The following is a 17443-nucleotide window of genomic DNA, read 5'->3' as shown; positions in this document are numbered from 1 at the left end:
GATTTGTTGCCTTTGAATTGCCGTTCGACGTACCTTAATCAGCGTCTCTATTAGAGCTTGCCATGGGACCCATCGGCACTGACGAATCGTAAGCAAGTTTCTGATCTACGTAGACTCCATCGAGTGCTTGATAATATCTCAAGAGAATACGATTTTTGAATATCTACTGTGGCCTTCCTCAATATTGTACCTGTCATTCTAGTGGATAATAGATGTATATGTGTATGTATAAACGTAGGTAATTTGAGCAAAGATGGCTTACATTTGCCTATACGTTATTCGACTACGATGCTACTTAAACCATTGTTATTGAACTCCTCTTCATCATTTCCATTGTAGTCACTACAAATATCGTGGGCCATAACGGCTAAACATAGTTGAGTTGGTTTTTAAATGGTAGATTTACATCGTGATATAAGGATTAAATTAAGGGAATCATGAAATACCCTCTCATTTATGAGACTGCTTAAAGTAAATGATATTATCTTTTGTAGTAACGTAGTCACTACAAAAGGCATTTCTTTTGTTATTAACACATCCAACACTAGCATCTAACTTATGATACTGATACTCTAAGATGGGGTACAAACGAATTGAATATGTTTGTGAGTTTTTCAAACTAACTCAAAAATTATTTGATTCGTGTTTAAAATTATTGAATTTAAGTTGAACTCGAATATGTTCGATAATTTTTTTAAACTGAATTCAAATTTATAATATTTTATTTAATTATTCATGAACTACTTAGGAGTTGAATTCAAATTGAACTTTGATTATTTTGATATCATTTTAATTTAAATATACTTAAATTAAAATCTAAATAATTGAAACTGAATTTAAATTTAAATCATTTTAAATTTTAATTTGATTTAGCTAGATTTGAATAATTCACGCCATCAAATAATTTAAACATGTTTAAATTAAAATTTTATCAACTCATTTTAAAGTTAGACCTAAACAGGCTAGCTTGAGTGAGTTGTGGGTCAAGCGAGCAGACTAATGATGGGCTCCGATTGACTTGCATATTGAGAAAAAAAAAAACTAAAACTCAATAGATAAGTCCGTCAAATCTGTAACCCAAAGTAATAATATATATATATATATATTTTAATAGATTTTGTTGATTGGTCAATTTCTTATCAAGATGATAAGTTGATCCGTTTTGAGATGATAAGTTGATCAGTTTTGAGTTGGTTACGATGCAGCAGATGATAAATTTTAGATGGATTGATTCTCTCCCAACCCGATCCGTTATCATCCAATATGAGGTGGAACCCACTTTTATGCGGTAAATAACAAGAGGGGTAGATTAATAGACATTTAAGGGTGAAAAATGAATTAATCTTACATTTCATTTTTGATAAAATGTAATTCACCTAATTCCATCAAAAAGCTCATTTCTTCCTTAACTTGCGGTGAAATCTCATTCCTTAACGACACGATGATATAGTCTCCAAATTATACCCACGTATAGTCTACCGACAACATACCAGGTAAATTTTCGGGTATCGAATCAGCGCCAACAGATGAAATCGTCTATTTACGCCTCTTTTTGTAGTACTCTATAAATGGACTCGCTATTCTGCCGACTCGCCCCCGATCTCCTCCTCCAATCGTTCGATTCACAGCTTTTCCCTTCATCTTCGCGTAATTTTTCAGGTATGTGATCTTCATCGCTGCGAATTCTACGTGCTTGTGTCTTTTTTTTTTTTTCTGTTCTGGATCATGGATTTGACATCGAAATTATGCTGCTTCGTTTTGGAATCGCAGGCGAGGCGAAGGAGACCATGGCGAAGAATTCCTTCAAGTTGGAGCATCCACTCGGTTCGTTTCCTTTCTTTCCCATATTTTGATCCAATAATTGGACGCAACTCGATTAGGGTTTGATTGATCTATCTTCACCAACGAGGATTAGAATCCGAAACTGGGATTCATGCGATGGTGTTACTCTTCTAGGGTTCTTATGGTCGGTACTTGACCCGGAGAATCAGGATTCTGGATTCCGCCCCGCCCTTTGAATTTCGCCGTAAACTTATTTTATAGGATTTGTTTTAGATGAATAAGAAGGCTTGTCGCCAACATACTTCCGATTATGCTATAGATATTGTCTTCCATATGATAAATATTAGTAAATATGTCTGTCCATGAGTGCCTTATTTCACATGATCTAGGTTTTTTATTTGTTTTTTCTAACTTCAAAATATATTACTGATGTTAAGATAACTATCTCTTACTTGATAATTCCTTCGTCTTTCTCTTCATTTTATCAGTTCATGCTTTAGGATTGCATTAGGGAGGAACAAAGCACCGTGCTACAATAATATTTAAAACTTAATTAATGAACTTTGGTGCCATTGGTGATGTGTAGATAATGATGGATATCAGTTGACCAAATTGGTACAATAGTTTACAGGGACTTTGTCTAAGTCACCATGGTATATCCATTTAGGTGGTTTATGGTGATGTCTAGGATTTTTGTAATTTTTTGATGTAATACTTTGTTTTGTTTTTGCTTTGTCTTTTTCCCCATTAACATGAGCATGTAGCTATTTTATTTAGTTCTTCATTATTGTTTTTCCTCACGAATGCTTTTAAGCAGATCAAGCAGGGAATTAACTTTTCAAATTTGATGTTTTTCATGCAATTTGCATTTATGTTTTCTATTTTTAGTGAGATGATCTTTGAGTTAACCCATTCAAATATTCAGAAAGGAGGTTAGCGGAGGCTTCTCGTATCAGGGAGAAGTACCCTGACAGAATTCCTGTGAGTAAATACAATGCGATCTTCATCATCCACCATCCATTTAACTAGTTTCTAATGTAACTTGTCTGACTGTTTGTATGATAGGTGATTGTGGAGAAGGCAGAGAGAAGTGACATACCAGACATTGACAAAAAGAAGTGAGTTGTTTCAACGCATTTGTCCCATTTATTTTAAGCTTCGTGTTCTAACATATGCATGCTTATAGACATTTGATGTTTATAGTTTGTGACTTTGTGTTTCATTCCAAGTGACTGATTGTTTAGACCACTTCTTCACATGATAGCTCTATCATTTTTCAATCATTTGGGTAATCATCTGATATTAATGTTACATATTTCCAAATATAGAATTCTCACAGATTGAGTTACATTGAAAATGCACCTTTTGCTTTGTTCGAGAACAATATTCTGTTCTTTTACCTGTGTAAATATAATATGTATGATGTCTGGAATATATAAATCATCTTTGTCCACTCCATCAAGGAGAGCTCCATCTTTGTGGAACGTCAGCTTTGTTATTCTTGGATTCTACTGCTTCACGTTGTTAATTACCCATTGTCCCATTGTATGTGAATGTTTCACAGTTCATGCGTAACTAAGCTGAAGCATCACGATATACCTCACCAAAGGCTTGACATCCCAACTCAGTTGAAAATCATCCTTAACCTATTTGACATGTGAGGCTCAATAATGGCTACACGACGAGAAAACCAACTCAGTAACTAATTAAACTTAACCATTGACTCAAGCCCGAGTGAGTAGTAACTCATTTGAGCTAACAAAACCTCTTTATTAGTTCCCACTAGGTTAAACTGGATGCCACAGAATAATTCTATTTTACTTTGTAATGTTGGCTCATCTGCATTGGGAACCAATTCCATGTGCAAAACAAACAACAAGTTTAACTTCGCATTGTTGTGAAAGTTCACCTTCACCAAAATGGAAGTTTGCATGCCTGTACAATATTAGGAAAGTTAGCTGAGTTTTTCCTCCATAGTCCTTAAGTTTTAGTTGATACAAACCTCTGAATAACTTCTCATCACAGGTACCTGGTTCCTGCTGATCTCACGGTCGGGCAGTTTGTTTACGTGGTGCGCAAGAGGATCAAGCTCAGCGCTGAGAAGGCCATCTTCATCTTCGTAAAGAACTCGCTACCTCCCACAGGTAAACACAACCACAAACACCAAATCAATCAATTGGTTTTGACGATTGTTTTCTCACAATTGTTCTCTCTTCCAGCTGCAATCATGTCTGCGATCTATGAGGAGAACAAGGACGAGGATGGTTTTCTCTACATGACTTACAGTGGGGAGAACACATTTGGCTCCCTGTGAGCTAATCAGATCGTGCTCTGTAAGTAAACATTTCCAGAACGTGTATATTCTTCAGCATCGACTGTGCTAATGTTCCGTCGCCACTCTGCTTTACTATATATTTAATTAAGATCAAACTCCTTGAAAAATCTTTCGCTGTTTCTAACTCTGGTGCAAGTAATGGATCTATATTTCCCACTTATTGCTTTCTGTGATTCAACTTTTTGCATCATCTATGAGGCTCTTCGATGAATATTGGTCGAGTTGCATAAACCTCGCAGCGACTTTTCAAAATTTGGTTATCGTCAAACAGGCTAACTCATGATGGACAAATCAATCTATCAGAAATTGCTCATATGGTAGAGCAGAGCGGGGTGGGTCATCAACTTGGCGGATTGAGAAATTTTCAATATAATTTAATCCAACTACGGACTAATCGATTAAAAAATAAAAATATTAAAAAATTTAAATTTAGATTACAATTTAAATGAAAATTTTTAAATTTGAATTTAGATTTAGATAAGTTAAATCCTTTGTACATTGAGTTTTCTATTAAAGTTTTAAATTAAAGAAAATTCTCAATTTGCAGATCAATTCATGTCCGTCAAGGACTGACTCAAGCTCGTTATGGGTTGGTTCATGCAGGTATGCGAGTCTAAGTGGATTAATCTATTTAAATTCATATTAAAAATAAAATAAATTGATAAAATTTTAACTCAATTTATTTAAATTATTTTACGGGATAAGATAATCTTAAATCTCATAGATTTAATCTAAATTGATGATTATAATTAATGGAGTACTTCAAGTCACGCATTCGGGTAAAATCACAATCCTGATTGCTTTCAAGGGAGGAGCTTGTTCTCAGTTGGATCTTGAGTGCCCTCGGCTCTCATCTGGCGAAGGGAAATAACACCAAACACATTTCAAGTTTATTGATGAGCAAAAATAATGTTTATGCCAAAAAAAATATATAGAGAGAGATAAAAAAGGCACGATAAGTCTCGTGGGAACATCATTAACCATGATAATTAGGCTGAAGAAATGATAATTGTTTACAAGTTTGATTAAGGCCTTGTTCAAACAAATCAAAAGTAGCACCACCAGCAACTAGAAGAAGATTAATTACAACTATGTTGTGAAGTTTATTAGTGTGAGAAAAATTCACTTGCATGATTATTGTCAGCAGCACTTAGCATGGAAATCAGACTAAGAAACAAGTTTAGGATGTCAAGATAGAGAGAAACAGCGGCCAAAATGTACTCGTCATAAGTGTATCTCTTGATCAAGTTGTCTGTTTCGTAGAGGATGTAGCCGGCGTAGACGATTGCAGACAATCCTCCATATATCATCACTGAAGTCTTTCCCAGTGGAGATAGAATCTGAAGCATGATAAGAACATGATTCACTTCCTAGTAGTACAAAATCGGCTTGCACTAATATAATTGGTCAGAATGATCAACAAGCTCATTTAGAAATCAGGTTGCATCATGAATTTCAGTCACATTCGGCTTGTTTGAGTTGGTTTCTACCTAGATGGTCATGTTTGGGTTCCACATATCATAAAATACAAGAGCTTGCCCATGTAACATGATTTCACTCAAACCCAACTAAAAGAAGGAATATTGAGATATGATAAGTTTTGTGAATTAATAAAATGCTGAAAAGGAAATGAATGTGAGCATTGAAACTAGAATATTTACCTGGATAGATGAGAACGCCATCATCATGATGAAAGCAGAAAAGAGGAAAGGACCTAGAAAGCTGAAGTCATGGCCTCTGCGCGCTGCCCAGAATGTGTACGCAGTGAGACTAACGACCACCACTGCAGTGAGAATAGCTGCTTCCAAAATGATCTTTCCTGTTTGCAAACATCAAGAATCTCAGTTTAACTCCTATAATTCTAAGCATGAATTTTAGGGGTAAGGGAACCTTTTCAGAAAGAAGAAAGCTGAGTACAGCAACGACAAAGACAATAACACAATATAAAGAGCCAAATAGGGGGAAGGGAAAGTAGTAAAAGAATCTCATTGTACATCTGCTAGAGCATCACCAACTGTATCGTCCAAAAGTATGTCAAAGGTCATTAAAAACAGGCGTGCAAAGTTGATCTTTCATTGGTTTTCTGCAATCATCATCAAATGTGGTTGTTCACAAGTCCAAACTAAAAAATGAATCTCATCAACTAAATTGTTCTTTATTATGTTGACTTTGTTCAGTTTTTCTAACTACAGATTCTATTAGTTACCTTCGCATGTCTTTTTACCATATCTATGTTAACATCTTCATCTCTATTCTCTGCTTCATTGCTTGTTGTTTACTAATCGACCAACATTGAATTTATTAGTAGTTTCTTCGGTTGAATAATAAATCCATGACATTTAAAATTCTTCCATAAAGAGAATTTTGTGCCTATCCATCTTGACATTCAAGTTGATCCTTTTCTTAGTGTTGAAAGACTATTTCACATATTCAATCTTAGCTCAACTTAAAATTAAAAACACAACCTTAGTTCCTAAAGTTTTCTTCCACAATGCAAGCTTTGCCTGTAAGATAATTATATTCTCATAACTAGCACAATGCCATCTTCAAATAGCATACACCTGCAGGGAGTCTTTCTTTTTCCTCTGTTTGGTTTTCTAAATGATGTTCACATAATAGAATTGACAAGGAATATGATAGCTATTCTTAGGAAGTAAAAATAGTCCGTGAAAGGAGTAGAAATATGTATTCTGGGAGAAGATAATCAAAATAAATGACAAAAAAAAAAGAGATTTCAATCCATTGCTATGAAATTAATAAGGAGATACTCAGATTAAGGGATTAGGGTTCGAGTATTACCGCTCGTGAATGCACAGGTCAGTCCAACGGCGAAACTGAGTAATACCGTAAACAGTCCGAGGAGAAGTAGATTCACAGGGTGACGCTGATGATAGTGAGATAGAAAGCACAGCGCTACACGCAATCAACAACGAAAAATGAACGATCGGAGAAAACTAATGAAATGAACAGAGAAAATAGATCAGAGACTGAAGAGTACTGATTAATGGGAGGACCAGGGCCAACAGATAAACTGCCAATCCGGCGCTCGACGAGACGATGAACTGGGAAATGGGGCGGACAGCGACGACGACCAAGGCGACAACCACCGTCAACGCCAGTTGGAGGGAGAGAATGAAGTAGATCTTCCTGATGAAGGCCCAGCGGAGATCCGGGCTCTCGAGCATCCCCGGGTAGAGCGGCAGCGCGCCGGACTCCAAGTCCTCGGATTTCGAGTACCCCGCGTTCTTCCACATATTTCCGGCTACGAATCTCGCGGATCGAGGGCTTCGCCTTCGTCTTCGTCTTCGTCTTCGTCGTCTGTGTTTAGGGTTCCAAAGCTTGGGGCAGAAGAAGGACACGAACAAAACTAACTGCCATATCTCGCGGATTGGTCGACGACCGCCGTGCGTTTTCCTGTTTTACTTGAGACAGCAAGCAGGAAAGAAAATGTAGTAATTGGTTGAAACGAGTATATTTTTGAGTAGCCCTAACTGCCGCCGAAGAATATTCCAACACATATTCAATCGTGTGCGATTTTTTAAAAAGAAATTCTTTATTTTAAAGTTAATAAAATATATTATTCTTTATTTTATGTTAATTTTTTTATAATCTGACAATGTTGCTCTTAGGATTCAATTTAATTTCATAAAAAAATTTTATTGAGCATCAAAAAATATATCTATTCAACGATTTCATTATTTAAAAAATCTTTTACCATTGTATTATAATATTAAAACAATAAATATTAAATTTTTTATTATAAAAATTTTACTAATGATATTAAATTTTAAAATATTATCTATTGACTATAATTTTTAAATTATTTCTTAAATTAGTTAAATAAAAAAAAATCCAAGAATAGATATTTAGGTGGCCGCTTCCAGAATCTTCTACCATTTCAGTCGCTTTTCAGTTGCACTCTAATAAAACGACACCTGGCTTCCTCTAGAATCTTCCAGGCGCCACCATTGTAACTCTAGAATCTTCCATTACAGAGGAGAAAAGTTGCTATTTTTGGCGTCCCTTCCTCCTCTCTGCTCCGCTCATGGCGGTAACGCAGCGCTATCCGCTACATCGATGACACACACACACACTCTCTTTCAGCTCACTCTTCAACAGAGCTAAGGAATCCTACATCCGCATTCTATTCGACTCCAAGCAAGAATATCCGGTAAATTCAACCCTTTTGTTCGTCAAAGCTTCGTCGGTCGATTTCGGTTGGATCGTTCTCTCCCCTTTTCGTTCTGCTTTTCCACCGATTTCCCTTTTTTTCTAAGCGAAAATGGTGTGAAGGACTGACTATTGTTGTTCATGCTCACTCTTTTCCTTTGTTTTGGTGGTAAAGCTTCAGTAACTGCTGTTTCGCCTTCGTTCGAATTCCATTTGTCGCATCAAGTTCACTGTTCTTTGCAAAGTGTTGTATTTCCACTCTTTTCTGCTGATATCTTGGTAATCCGCGAAACGAATTTGGTGGTAAAGCTTCGGTAATTGCTTTCTCTGTTTCGTTCGGATTCCAACTGTCACTTCATATAGTTCTTCTCGATTTTGTTCTATGCTTGTTGTCTTTCTTGGCTAATCTTTAGCTCTAACCTGAAACTTCTGGGAAATACGGCATTTTGCTTCCTAAACAGAGCTTGTATCTATCTTCGACCTGTAGATTTGTAAGCGTCTTCATCAGAATTGCTTTTCCTTGTGGCTGTTGCCCTTTCGCAGTAGGACTATTGACTTCCATCTTATACTTGATTTCCAAATTTCCGCTCTTGTCTTCGCTTAACCTATGAATCACATTGTGAAACCAGTGAAAGAGGAGCACCGGGACTTCTCTGATGCTTCCTCTGGCTCTGTCAATGGAGCCTAGATCCTCCTAGGCCAATAGATGGGTTGCATGATGTTGGCCCTCCGCCATTTCTGACAAAGACCTATGAGATAGTTGATGATCCTAGCACTGACCAGGTTGTGTCATGGAGTCCTACCAACAACAGCTTCGTTGTCTGGGATCCTCAGGCATTCGCGATGACTCTTCTTCCTAGATATTTCAAGCACAACAACTTCTCCAGCTTTGTCCGGCAGCTAAATACCTATGTAAGTATTTTGCAATAGCTCATTTAGTTCTCTGCTAGTGAACTGTTAGCTGTAGATGAATTTATTGCAACTTGATATGCAGTTTGTATTCATTTTGCTTAGCTATAAAAATCCTTGATTATTGTATCACTGTTTCTCACATTTCTGTGTACTATTGAGTAGGGAAAGTATGAAAAAGGAAGCAGTAGTAATTTACGTTTCAACATTTCAGTTTACTTGCAGAGTTGCATCAGCAAGTATGCCACTTCATGCACATAAAAATGCTTGACAGATAACTGAATTTTAGTTGCTATCATCTTTGTATTTGGCTGAATGGCAGATTTAGTTTGAGAAAATGTGTTCACCAGATACTTCATTACTTCTTGAAACTTCAAACAGCAGTGTATCATTCTTGTTCTTTAAGTTGTAGTTGTTATAGTTTCTCAATGGACAAGCATCCTTGTAAAGCTTCAAGTCAGAAGAACAGAAATTGAACTTTTTGTGACCTTGAGTTGAATTGCTATACAATTTGATTGGGACAAGAACCTATACTACTTTCATGTTAGGATGATGAGTTACTGCTTTCCTATTTATTATATTCAGTTCATTGTGAAGGAAACTTGACAAAATGGTTAGATTTTTCCACTGAAATTGCAAAAAAATGTGTTTCAAGTTTTGCTACCACTTTCTTGGTAGAACACCATCCATTGATTGGTTTTTTGTTACTGAACATTAAGTGTTCTATTATCTGAAAGAGGAGTTATGTTTCAAATATTTGTGAGCAGGTTCATTAAATTCAACTCCATAAAACTATGTTTATCTTGATTTCAGCTTATGCTTTCAACTTATTACTAATTAGCCAAGATTTGTTTGTGTTGCTAAAATAGAGAGGGGTATAATTACTGAGTTGATCTTGAAGTTCTAGTTTCTTGTTGGACCTTGATGCAGGGCTTCAGGAAGGTGGATCCCGATCGGTGGGAGTTCGCAAACGAGGGGTTCCTGAGAGGCCAGAAACATCTCCTTAGGAGCATCAAGAGAAGAAGATCAGCTGCACATCTTCCTCTGCAGCAGCGGCAGCAGCAGCAGCAGCCTCTTGGTTCATTCCTTGAAGTTGGAGAATTTGGTCTAGAAGGCGAAATCGACAGGCTGAAGCGCGACAAGCAGTTACTGTTAATGGAGCTGGTGAAGCTGCGACAAGAGCAGCAGAACACGAGATCCCAGCTCAGAGCTATGGAGGAGAAGCTACATCAGACTGAACAGAAGCAACAACAGATGATGGAATTCTTGGCACGCTTGATGCGGAACCCCGGCTTTTTACACCAATTGGTGGAGCAAAAGGAGATGCTCAAGGAACTCAAAGAGGCGATATCAAGAAAAAGGCGACGACCGATCGACCGAGCTCCTGAGAATGACGAGGGAACTAATGGCAGTGCATTGGGGTTGGACATGACCCTGGAGATGCAGGGACTGGTCGATGAGGATGATTACCAAGAACAAGTAGAGCTGCCAGACGGGGATTTGAATGAAGAATTTTGGGAGGATTTGTTGAACGAGGGGATCGAGGACGACGACAACGACGAAATTGAACCAGGAAGTGGAGCTGATGTGAATAATTTAGCTGACAAATTAGGCTTTCTGAGTTCAACCAGTCCCAGGTAGGATGCCAAGCATGTGTTCATCTCCACACTGTTCAATCAAAATAAGCTTCACCAAGGCATCAGATTTCAAAATTCTCCTTGTGCCCAGTACGTAGTTCTAACTGCTGAATTTGTATGAGAAACTTTAGAGGGAATTTCGGTGTCATGATTGTAGTTCTGATATAGATAAGATGAAATTTATATATATTTTCATAATGATAAGATATTGTTTATTTTGAATTCATATTTTTTATATATTTTCAATATAGAATTTTAATTGTTATCTTAATAATCTACCAGGAGCTTCTTTTTAATGGTCTCAATAGATCTCTTTATTGGTATGGATTTGAATAGATCTATCCTTTTAACAGTCTTAATGGACCTCTAATTAGGAGTCCCATAATAGAATTTATATATATTTTTATAATGGTATAATATTATCTATTTTAAATTCATATTAATAAGATATTTTTTTTATTTTATAATTTTATAATTTTTTTTTATGGGACTATTTATCCCAATAATGATAAATAAAACATTGATGTTTATTAGTTGGTATGTGCGTTTTTGAGCGTGATCTATGCATTTCTCACGTCTTTCAGTTCAGTCTCAATGCTGTTTGGCTTTTGTTTCAGAGCTGTTTGTTTTCGTTGTAGCTGCCAGTCTTGCTTTTACGACGCGAAGCTTCTCTTGATTTGTGGAAAATATTTTTATTTTTGTGTATTTTTTCTAGAGAAAATTTCCATAGATATAATGAAAATACAGCTCATTTTTAGTAAATGTGCCTTATTTTTTTAAAAAATATTTAAAAAATATTTTCCGTTTTAGAAATATCTTTATTAGTGTTTATAATTAAAGTGAACTTATTTTAGTTAAATGAAAATTCTTTGTAAATAATATATTATTATATTAAAATAATGTTTTTAATTATTTTAATTATAATAAATTTTAATATTTATAACAATGTTAAAATAATAATATGTTTAATCATACAATTATAATAATCAAGTACTATTAGGCATCTTAACAGTTGCGTTAATGGAGGTGTTATAACACCTCTTGATGTTAAACACCAATGTGGAGGGCTCCATTTAAACGCATTCAAGTGACAGTGGGATGAGCCACCCCTTGACTGCCCCACCTCACATATAATTTTTTTTTTAATTATATTTATTGAACGATTAAATTTAATGGTTATTAATGATTCATTTTAATTTTTATTAATAAATTATAAATTTTAAAATTTAAAAGTAAGATTATTATTAAAATAATAATAATAATTTTAATATTTTAAAATATTTATAAAAAATATTTATTAAATATAATTTTAAAATGATTTAGTGGATGTTACGATCCATAAATAATGAATATTAATATTAAAAAAATATAGATGAAAGAGATATATTATTATAATGAATATGTGATATGAATTTTAATTTTTGAGTGGGATGGAAAGTGTTATAAATGTTATATAGATTTGTTTATGTCATTAAATTTTTTATTACATCATCGTTGTTATTTAAATAATTTTTTATATTAAAATATTTATTAATCGTTTAAAAATATGACCGCATAGTTAAAATAATATTTTTGAAAATATAAATTTATTAATTTTATATTATTTTGGACTCAAATGAAATGTACCCAAACTTAAAAACCCTAGAACTTATCTAAATAATGTTCCCTTCTCCTTCCTCGTTCTCGGTCTCCTTTGCTTCGGCGGCGACGTCGCCCCCCGACCTGCTTACTCCGCCACCTCCCTAACGCCCCCCGAGCTCCGCATAGTCACCGTCTCATTCTGCACGACTCCTGCGCTCTTCTGTTCAACCAATTCGACGGTGGGGAAGCCCTCTTTTTTGAGTGACTGATACTCTACGTTCTCCTTCTGAGTAGGTTTTTGATTTACTCAGTATCTAGTAAGAATTTGATCGATACGTATCTGAATCCAGCCAAAAAAATATCTAAAAGGAAATATCCATGTTCTTCTTAGCCATTATTGCACAGTCGGGACCATGATTCATGCAGAGAAGCATCATATAGAAACATCAGCAGCTCCTTGGTATTCTAACTTCTCTAATAGCAGTTGTTTTAGGGACGGATATTTAGGCAATGGAGAAGAATGGTATTGCTTTTGTTGTTGATCGCCCATGTCCTTGTTTCCATTGAGTGGATTCTGATGGAGGAATTATATTTCTGAAGTTTTTTTAAAGTAGATGTGTTATAGTCTTAACGAGGTTCAGATTGCAGAGTGCAATACAATCACCAGGTAGTGTAGAGTGGGATACTACCGGTTAGATTGATTGGCAGATTCACTTGTTCGAGAAATTGGATATCAGATATTAGAAAAAAAATATTATGGTTTAAGTGGCAACATCTATTCTTATTGTCACATCCTTAAATTAGGGGTGGGTGAAAAATCTGATCCAAGGAATATCTGACCTGACTAAATTCAATCCAAAAGTTTAGATTGTTGTGTTATTTTTATATATAAGTCAAAATACCAGTTAACCGGACCTGACCCTACATTAAACTATATGAAGATATCATTTTCTCAAAATTCAATTGCATAGATTGTAAATCACCCATATAGGATCTCATGGTTTGTCTTGGAGACTTTAATGCATTCTCCGATTATTATGTTTATATTTTTAATTGTATGACGTTGAATATATTTTTTGATATCTTTTGTTATGAATATTTAATTTATAATAACAGAATTTAATTCTTGTTGCATGAAACATTTTTTTCTTGTATTAACATTAGTAAGTTGTTTGATGTGACCTAAAAACTGGTAACTAACCCTATCCAATCTGACTTTTGTTGGTTTGATTCTACCCAACTTGGTTTTTGACATGGTTTGGGTTGATATTCCTTTATCCGAACACGGGTTGTGCTAAATTTTGGTTGAAAACCAAACTGGCCTAGCCCATGTTTCCCCTACCTTAAATAGGATCTTTGAGAGTTGAATTTTTATTTTGATCTTTTTGGAAGCAATTTACAGTAATAATGGTTGAACTGGGAATATATATTCTGAATTACTATTTTGAGAGGGATTGTTTTAACATTTAAATGCAGTATTTTCAACTAAGGAAAGATGGCAACAAAGAAGAATCCCATTGTTTTTCTTGAGATTTCGGTGGATGGAAAGCCTCCTGACAGAATGGATATAGAGGTAGGTGTTCTGCTGCTCTTCATAACTAGGCTTATTTCTTTGAAAGATATGTGGTTACATTTGCTATACCTTTGTGTTGCATTTTTTCTCCCTTGATCATACAGCTTTTTGCTGATGAAGTTCCAAAGACTGCTGAGAATTTTCGAGCACTTTGTACTGGTATGTTCTCCAGTGCCATTTGAACTCTCCACAATAAGATATTGACTAGTACTTTTAATGAAAATTAATCCACACAACAATAAATACTCTGTAAGGTGCATCTTTTCTCTGACAGAATGCATGCCATATAATATGTAGATACTTGAAGGTAATAAGGATTTTGACCTCACTTAATGGTGCTGAAACATGGTGTTGTACCATAGAATCACAAATAGGCAGATACTTTGTCCCTTATGTTTTTCTTTTTGTGTTATACTAATGAGAAAATATTCACTTTGTCAAGGTGAAAAAGGCATTGGAGATTATACAAAAGCACCATTGTGTTACAAGGGTTCAACCTTCCATCGAATTGTGAAAGGATTTGTTGCTCAAGTATGTCTCTTTTGTTGTTCATTGTTGTTTAAAAATGATTCGTAGTTGCTTTTCATATCCATTCATTAGTATGTATCCTATTGATATTTTTTTATTGGGCCGTTTCTTTTGTTTCCTTGTCAGTTATGAAAATATGTTTTCGTATTTATCATGTTCAATGAGTTAGTGTAATTGGATTTTATTTTTATAATATTGTCAAATAGTCAGTTATTGTCACTGGGAAATGATGTTTATTATTTAACAGGGTGGTGATTTATCAAGACAAGATGGTATTGCTTTGTTATGTCCAGGCTTCTACTTTCCATGTGACTTCTTGCTAAATATACTTTGAAAGCCCAATTAATGTGCTATTTCCAGGCATTGGTGGTGAGAACATATATGGAAGAAAATTTCCAGGTACAAGGGGCGGGGGGCACCATATGATTTCTGGCATGCTATTTTTAATCATGGAACATGTTGTTCTGATGCCAATCTTTTCTTTATAGACGAAAATTTTAAGCTCAAGCATTCTGGACCTGGCTTTCTATCCATGGCAAGCTCTGCACCCAACTCAAATGGATCTCAATTTTTTATTACCTTCAGGGCTACTCCAGAGCTTGATGGGTAACTCTTTCGTTTCTGTGAATGTTGGATGGACTATGATATATGAAGATTTACGTACATACGAATATTTTGTCTTTGGTTTACTCTAGTTAACTATACAATCTGAAGGCTGCTATTTCTGCTGGCTACTTTTTCTCTTGACACCTTACTGATGCTCACAACATATATATACATGTTTTGCAGCAAAAATGTTGTGTTTGGGAAGGTACTAAATGGTTCAACCTTGTTGAAGAAGATAGAACGTGCAGGTTCTGAGAAAGGAAAGCCCCTTTACATGGTAAAAATTGTTGATTGTGGTGAAGCTTCTGTTGGTAAGACTCAAGTTGCACCAAGAAAAGAGAAGGGTATGATCTGGAGCACTCATGAAAGCACAAAGCACCCTTTGTTTTGTTAGTTTATCTGACACATTTGTGGTTCTTGCAGAGAAGCTTAGAAAGGTCAAATCAGATAGCTTTTCTAGTGACAGTTCTGATGGAGAACAAAGGTCAAATCAGAAAAGGATCATTAAAGATGAAACAAAGAAGAGAAAGAGAAAATACTCATCATCAGATTCTTATAGCTCTGATGATTCTGATTCTGATTCCTTCCTACTCATCTGATAGTGCCTCTAGTTCAGATTCTGATTCAGATCCCCACTCATCTGATAGTGCCTCTCGTTCAGATTCTGATTCATCATATACAAGTTCATCAAGTGGTTCTAGGTACAAGAGGAGAAAGAGAACAATAAGAAAAAACAAAGATAAACATGGTAAAAGAAAGAAAGATCGTAATGAAGATAGGCGGCAAAAAAAACATAAAAATAGACGTACTTACAAACCAAAACGGTATGTTGGTTAACGCCAGCTCTGATAAAGTAATTTATATGTTGCAAAAGAAATGCAAACAATGTTTTTAAAATGTGCCCCATTTTATAGGAGCTCAAGAAGCTCTAGTGATTCAGAGACTGAAAGTACAAGGAATAGTAGCTCTGATGGAGAAAAACCTCGTCGTCATGATAATATTCAGAAAGCCAAGCAATCACCACAAAATACTGATATCTCTGCTAAAAACAATGGTAGTTGCTCTTATGTAGTTCCTTTCTATCAGATAAGATTTGTTTTCAGATTAAGTTGTTTCGTATTAATTAATATGGTGTCCTACATCATTCCATTTTGTACTATTTCATGCAATGATATGCTTCTTGTTTGTTTTGTTATTGTTTGTGTTTACCAACCTGGTAACAAAATTTGGACTTGCTGCTTTTGGTCTGTTTTTCCAGACACATCCTGGATCACTTATATGGCATATAATAATCAATATATTTCAATATTTTCAAATTCTTGTGATGGTGAAGGCCCATTTGTTTTCTTATTTTTCATAAATGGGAAAAACTATGAATTATTAACTAGTGGTATATCTCTTCCTTATGTATGCCATATGTTTGGTTTCACAACATTTATGTGGATGGCATCTTTTGTGATATGAACTGATATGTCACTATAATAAAGAATGACTTAATTTTATTTGAATATTAGTAGTGATGTACTCTTCTATTTGTTCAATCAATGGGTAAGTTCATGTAGTCAACCCCAAGTAGTTTGGGCGGCTTGAAGACAATATCTACGAACGAGCTCAAATACATTGATATCCCTCCATAAAGAATGTGAAACTATACTTACATTTCAAAGGCTCCAAAATAAAGATTACAAGCTTGGGCTTCTTTTCATTCTATGTACCCATTTTCTGGAAACAGAGGTACTGCAAACTCTTTTGGTTTCATGCAAGAATATTAATTAATTCGAACCTCAGTTTTAGTGATCTGGCGTTCATCAAGTGTACAAAATACATGTAATGATTGTGACCTAAGTACGTTAACAGATATTTGTTAGACTCATGATTGTTTTAATGTCAAATGGCTGATTGTACTTTCTGCACTATAAACATGGATTTTTTTTGGTCACTTCACATTTTCGTTAGCATGATATGAAGATAGCCAGATTCCCCCTTCCAGTCGTTATTTGTGTTGGTTTTCTGAAATGCTGAGCATCTTGCATGTTCAATAGGAAGGAAACAATCTCTTCCAGCAGCACCCATTAAAGCAGTAGCTACTGGAAACCCAACCAAAAGTGGAAGGATAGATCCTAATGTTGATGCCTCACATGAAGCAGGACATGCTTTTAAAGAAAAGGGGGATCATCCAGAAGCATTGAATCACTCAATCGTCAAATTGAATGAAAGGACCAATCAACCTCCCAATTCAATTGAGAGGTCAAGACAATCCAGGTATTACTTGTGTATGTACATATACTGGCTCTTGCATTTACAGTCTCATCTGTAATTGGC

At 35.3% G+C, this 17443-nt stretch overlaps 4 protein-coding genes across 4 annotated transcripts; 3 read left to right on the top strand and 1 right to left on the bottom strand.

Annotated features, from left to right (window-relative positions):
* The first annotated feature begins 1595 nt into the window (after nucleotides 1-1595).
* LOC141817722 (autophagy-related protein 8C-like) lies at nucleotides 1596-4277 on the top strand. Its single transcript, XM_074705357.1, has 6 exons — nucleotides 1596-1659; nucleotides 1771-1824; nucleotides 2708-2763; nucleotides 2848-2900; nucleotides 3808-3926; nucleotides 4002-4277. The coding sequence occupies exons 2-6, from the start codon at nucleotides 1788-1790 to the stop codon at nucleotides 4094-4096; spliced, it is 360 nt and encodes a 119-aa protein (XP_074561458.1). The 5' UTR covers nucleotides 1596-1659; nucleotides 1771-1787; the 3' UTR covers nucleotides 4097-4277.
* Nucleotides 4278-5109: 832 nt separating this feature from the next.
* Nucleotides 5110-7424, bottom strand: LOC141817731 (protein LIFEGUARD 2-like). Its single transcript, XM_074705367.1, has 4 exons — nucleotides 7116-7424; nucleotides 6917-7030; nucleotides 5779-5936; nucleotides 5110-5457 (listed from the first exon to the last, which is right to left on the bottom strand). The coding sequence occupies exons 1-4, from the start codon at nucleotides 7369-7371 to the stop codon at nucleotides 5224-5226; spliced, it is 762 nt and encodes a 253-aa protein (XP_074561468.1). The 5' UTR covers nucleotides 7372-7424; the 3' UTR covers nucleotides 5110-5223.
* Nucleotides 7425-8170: 746 nt separating this feature from the next.
* LOC141817726 (heat stress transcription factor A-2e-like) lies at nucleotides 8171-11059 on the top strand. The gene is given in 3 exon segments (XM_074705360.1): nucleotides 8171-8970; nucleotides 8973-9199; nucleotides 10127-11059. Coding segments are annotated over 3 exon segments (1014 nt in total). The 5' UTR covers nucleotides 8171-8894; the 3' UTR covers nucleotides 10838-11059.
* A 1482-nt stretch (nucleotides 11060-12541) lies between these two features.
* On the top strand, nucleotides 12542-17383 carry LOC141817729 (peptidyl-prolyl cis-trans isomerase CYP63-like; the record flags this gene model as incomplete). The annotated part of the gene is given in 12 exon segments (XM_074705365.1): nucleotides 12542-12704; nucleotides 13891-13987; nucleotides 14092-14146; nucleotides 14430-14518; nucleotides 14763-14787; nucleotides 14876-14914; nucleotides 15004-15121; nucleotides 15305-15465; nucleotides 15545-15705; nucleotides 15707-15945; nucleotides 16036-16175; nucleotides 17164-17383. Coding segments are annotated over 11 exon segments (1325 nt in total), but the record flags the coding sequence as incomplete, so codon positions are not given.
* Between the last annotated feature and the right edge of the window lie 60 nt (nucleotides 17384-17443).

The sequence above is a fragment of the Curcuma longa genome, unplaced genomic scaffold, assembly GCF_044706935.1.
Source record: "Curcuma longa cultivar G26 ecotype Majalengka, Jawa Barat unplaced genomic scaffold, ITB_CL_G26_1.1 contig_21711, whole genome shotgun sequence".
NCBI classification, from domain to species: domain Eukaryota; kingdom Viridiplantae; phylum Streptophyta; class Magnoliopsida; order Zingiberales; family Zingiberaceae; genus Curcuma; species Curcuma longa.
The sequence above is the reverse complement of the archived record's forward strand: the minus strand, read 5'-3'. Positions and strand labels throughout refer to the sequence as shown.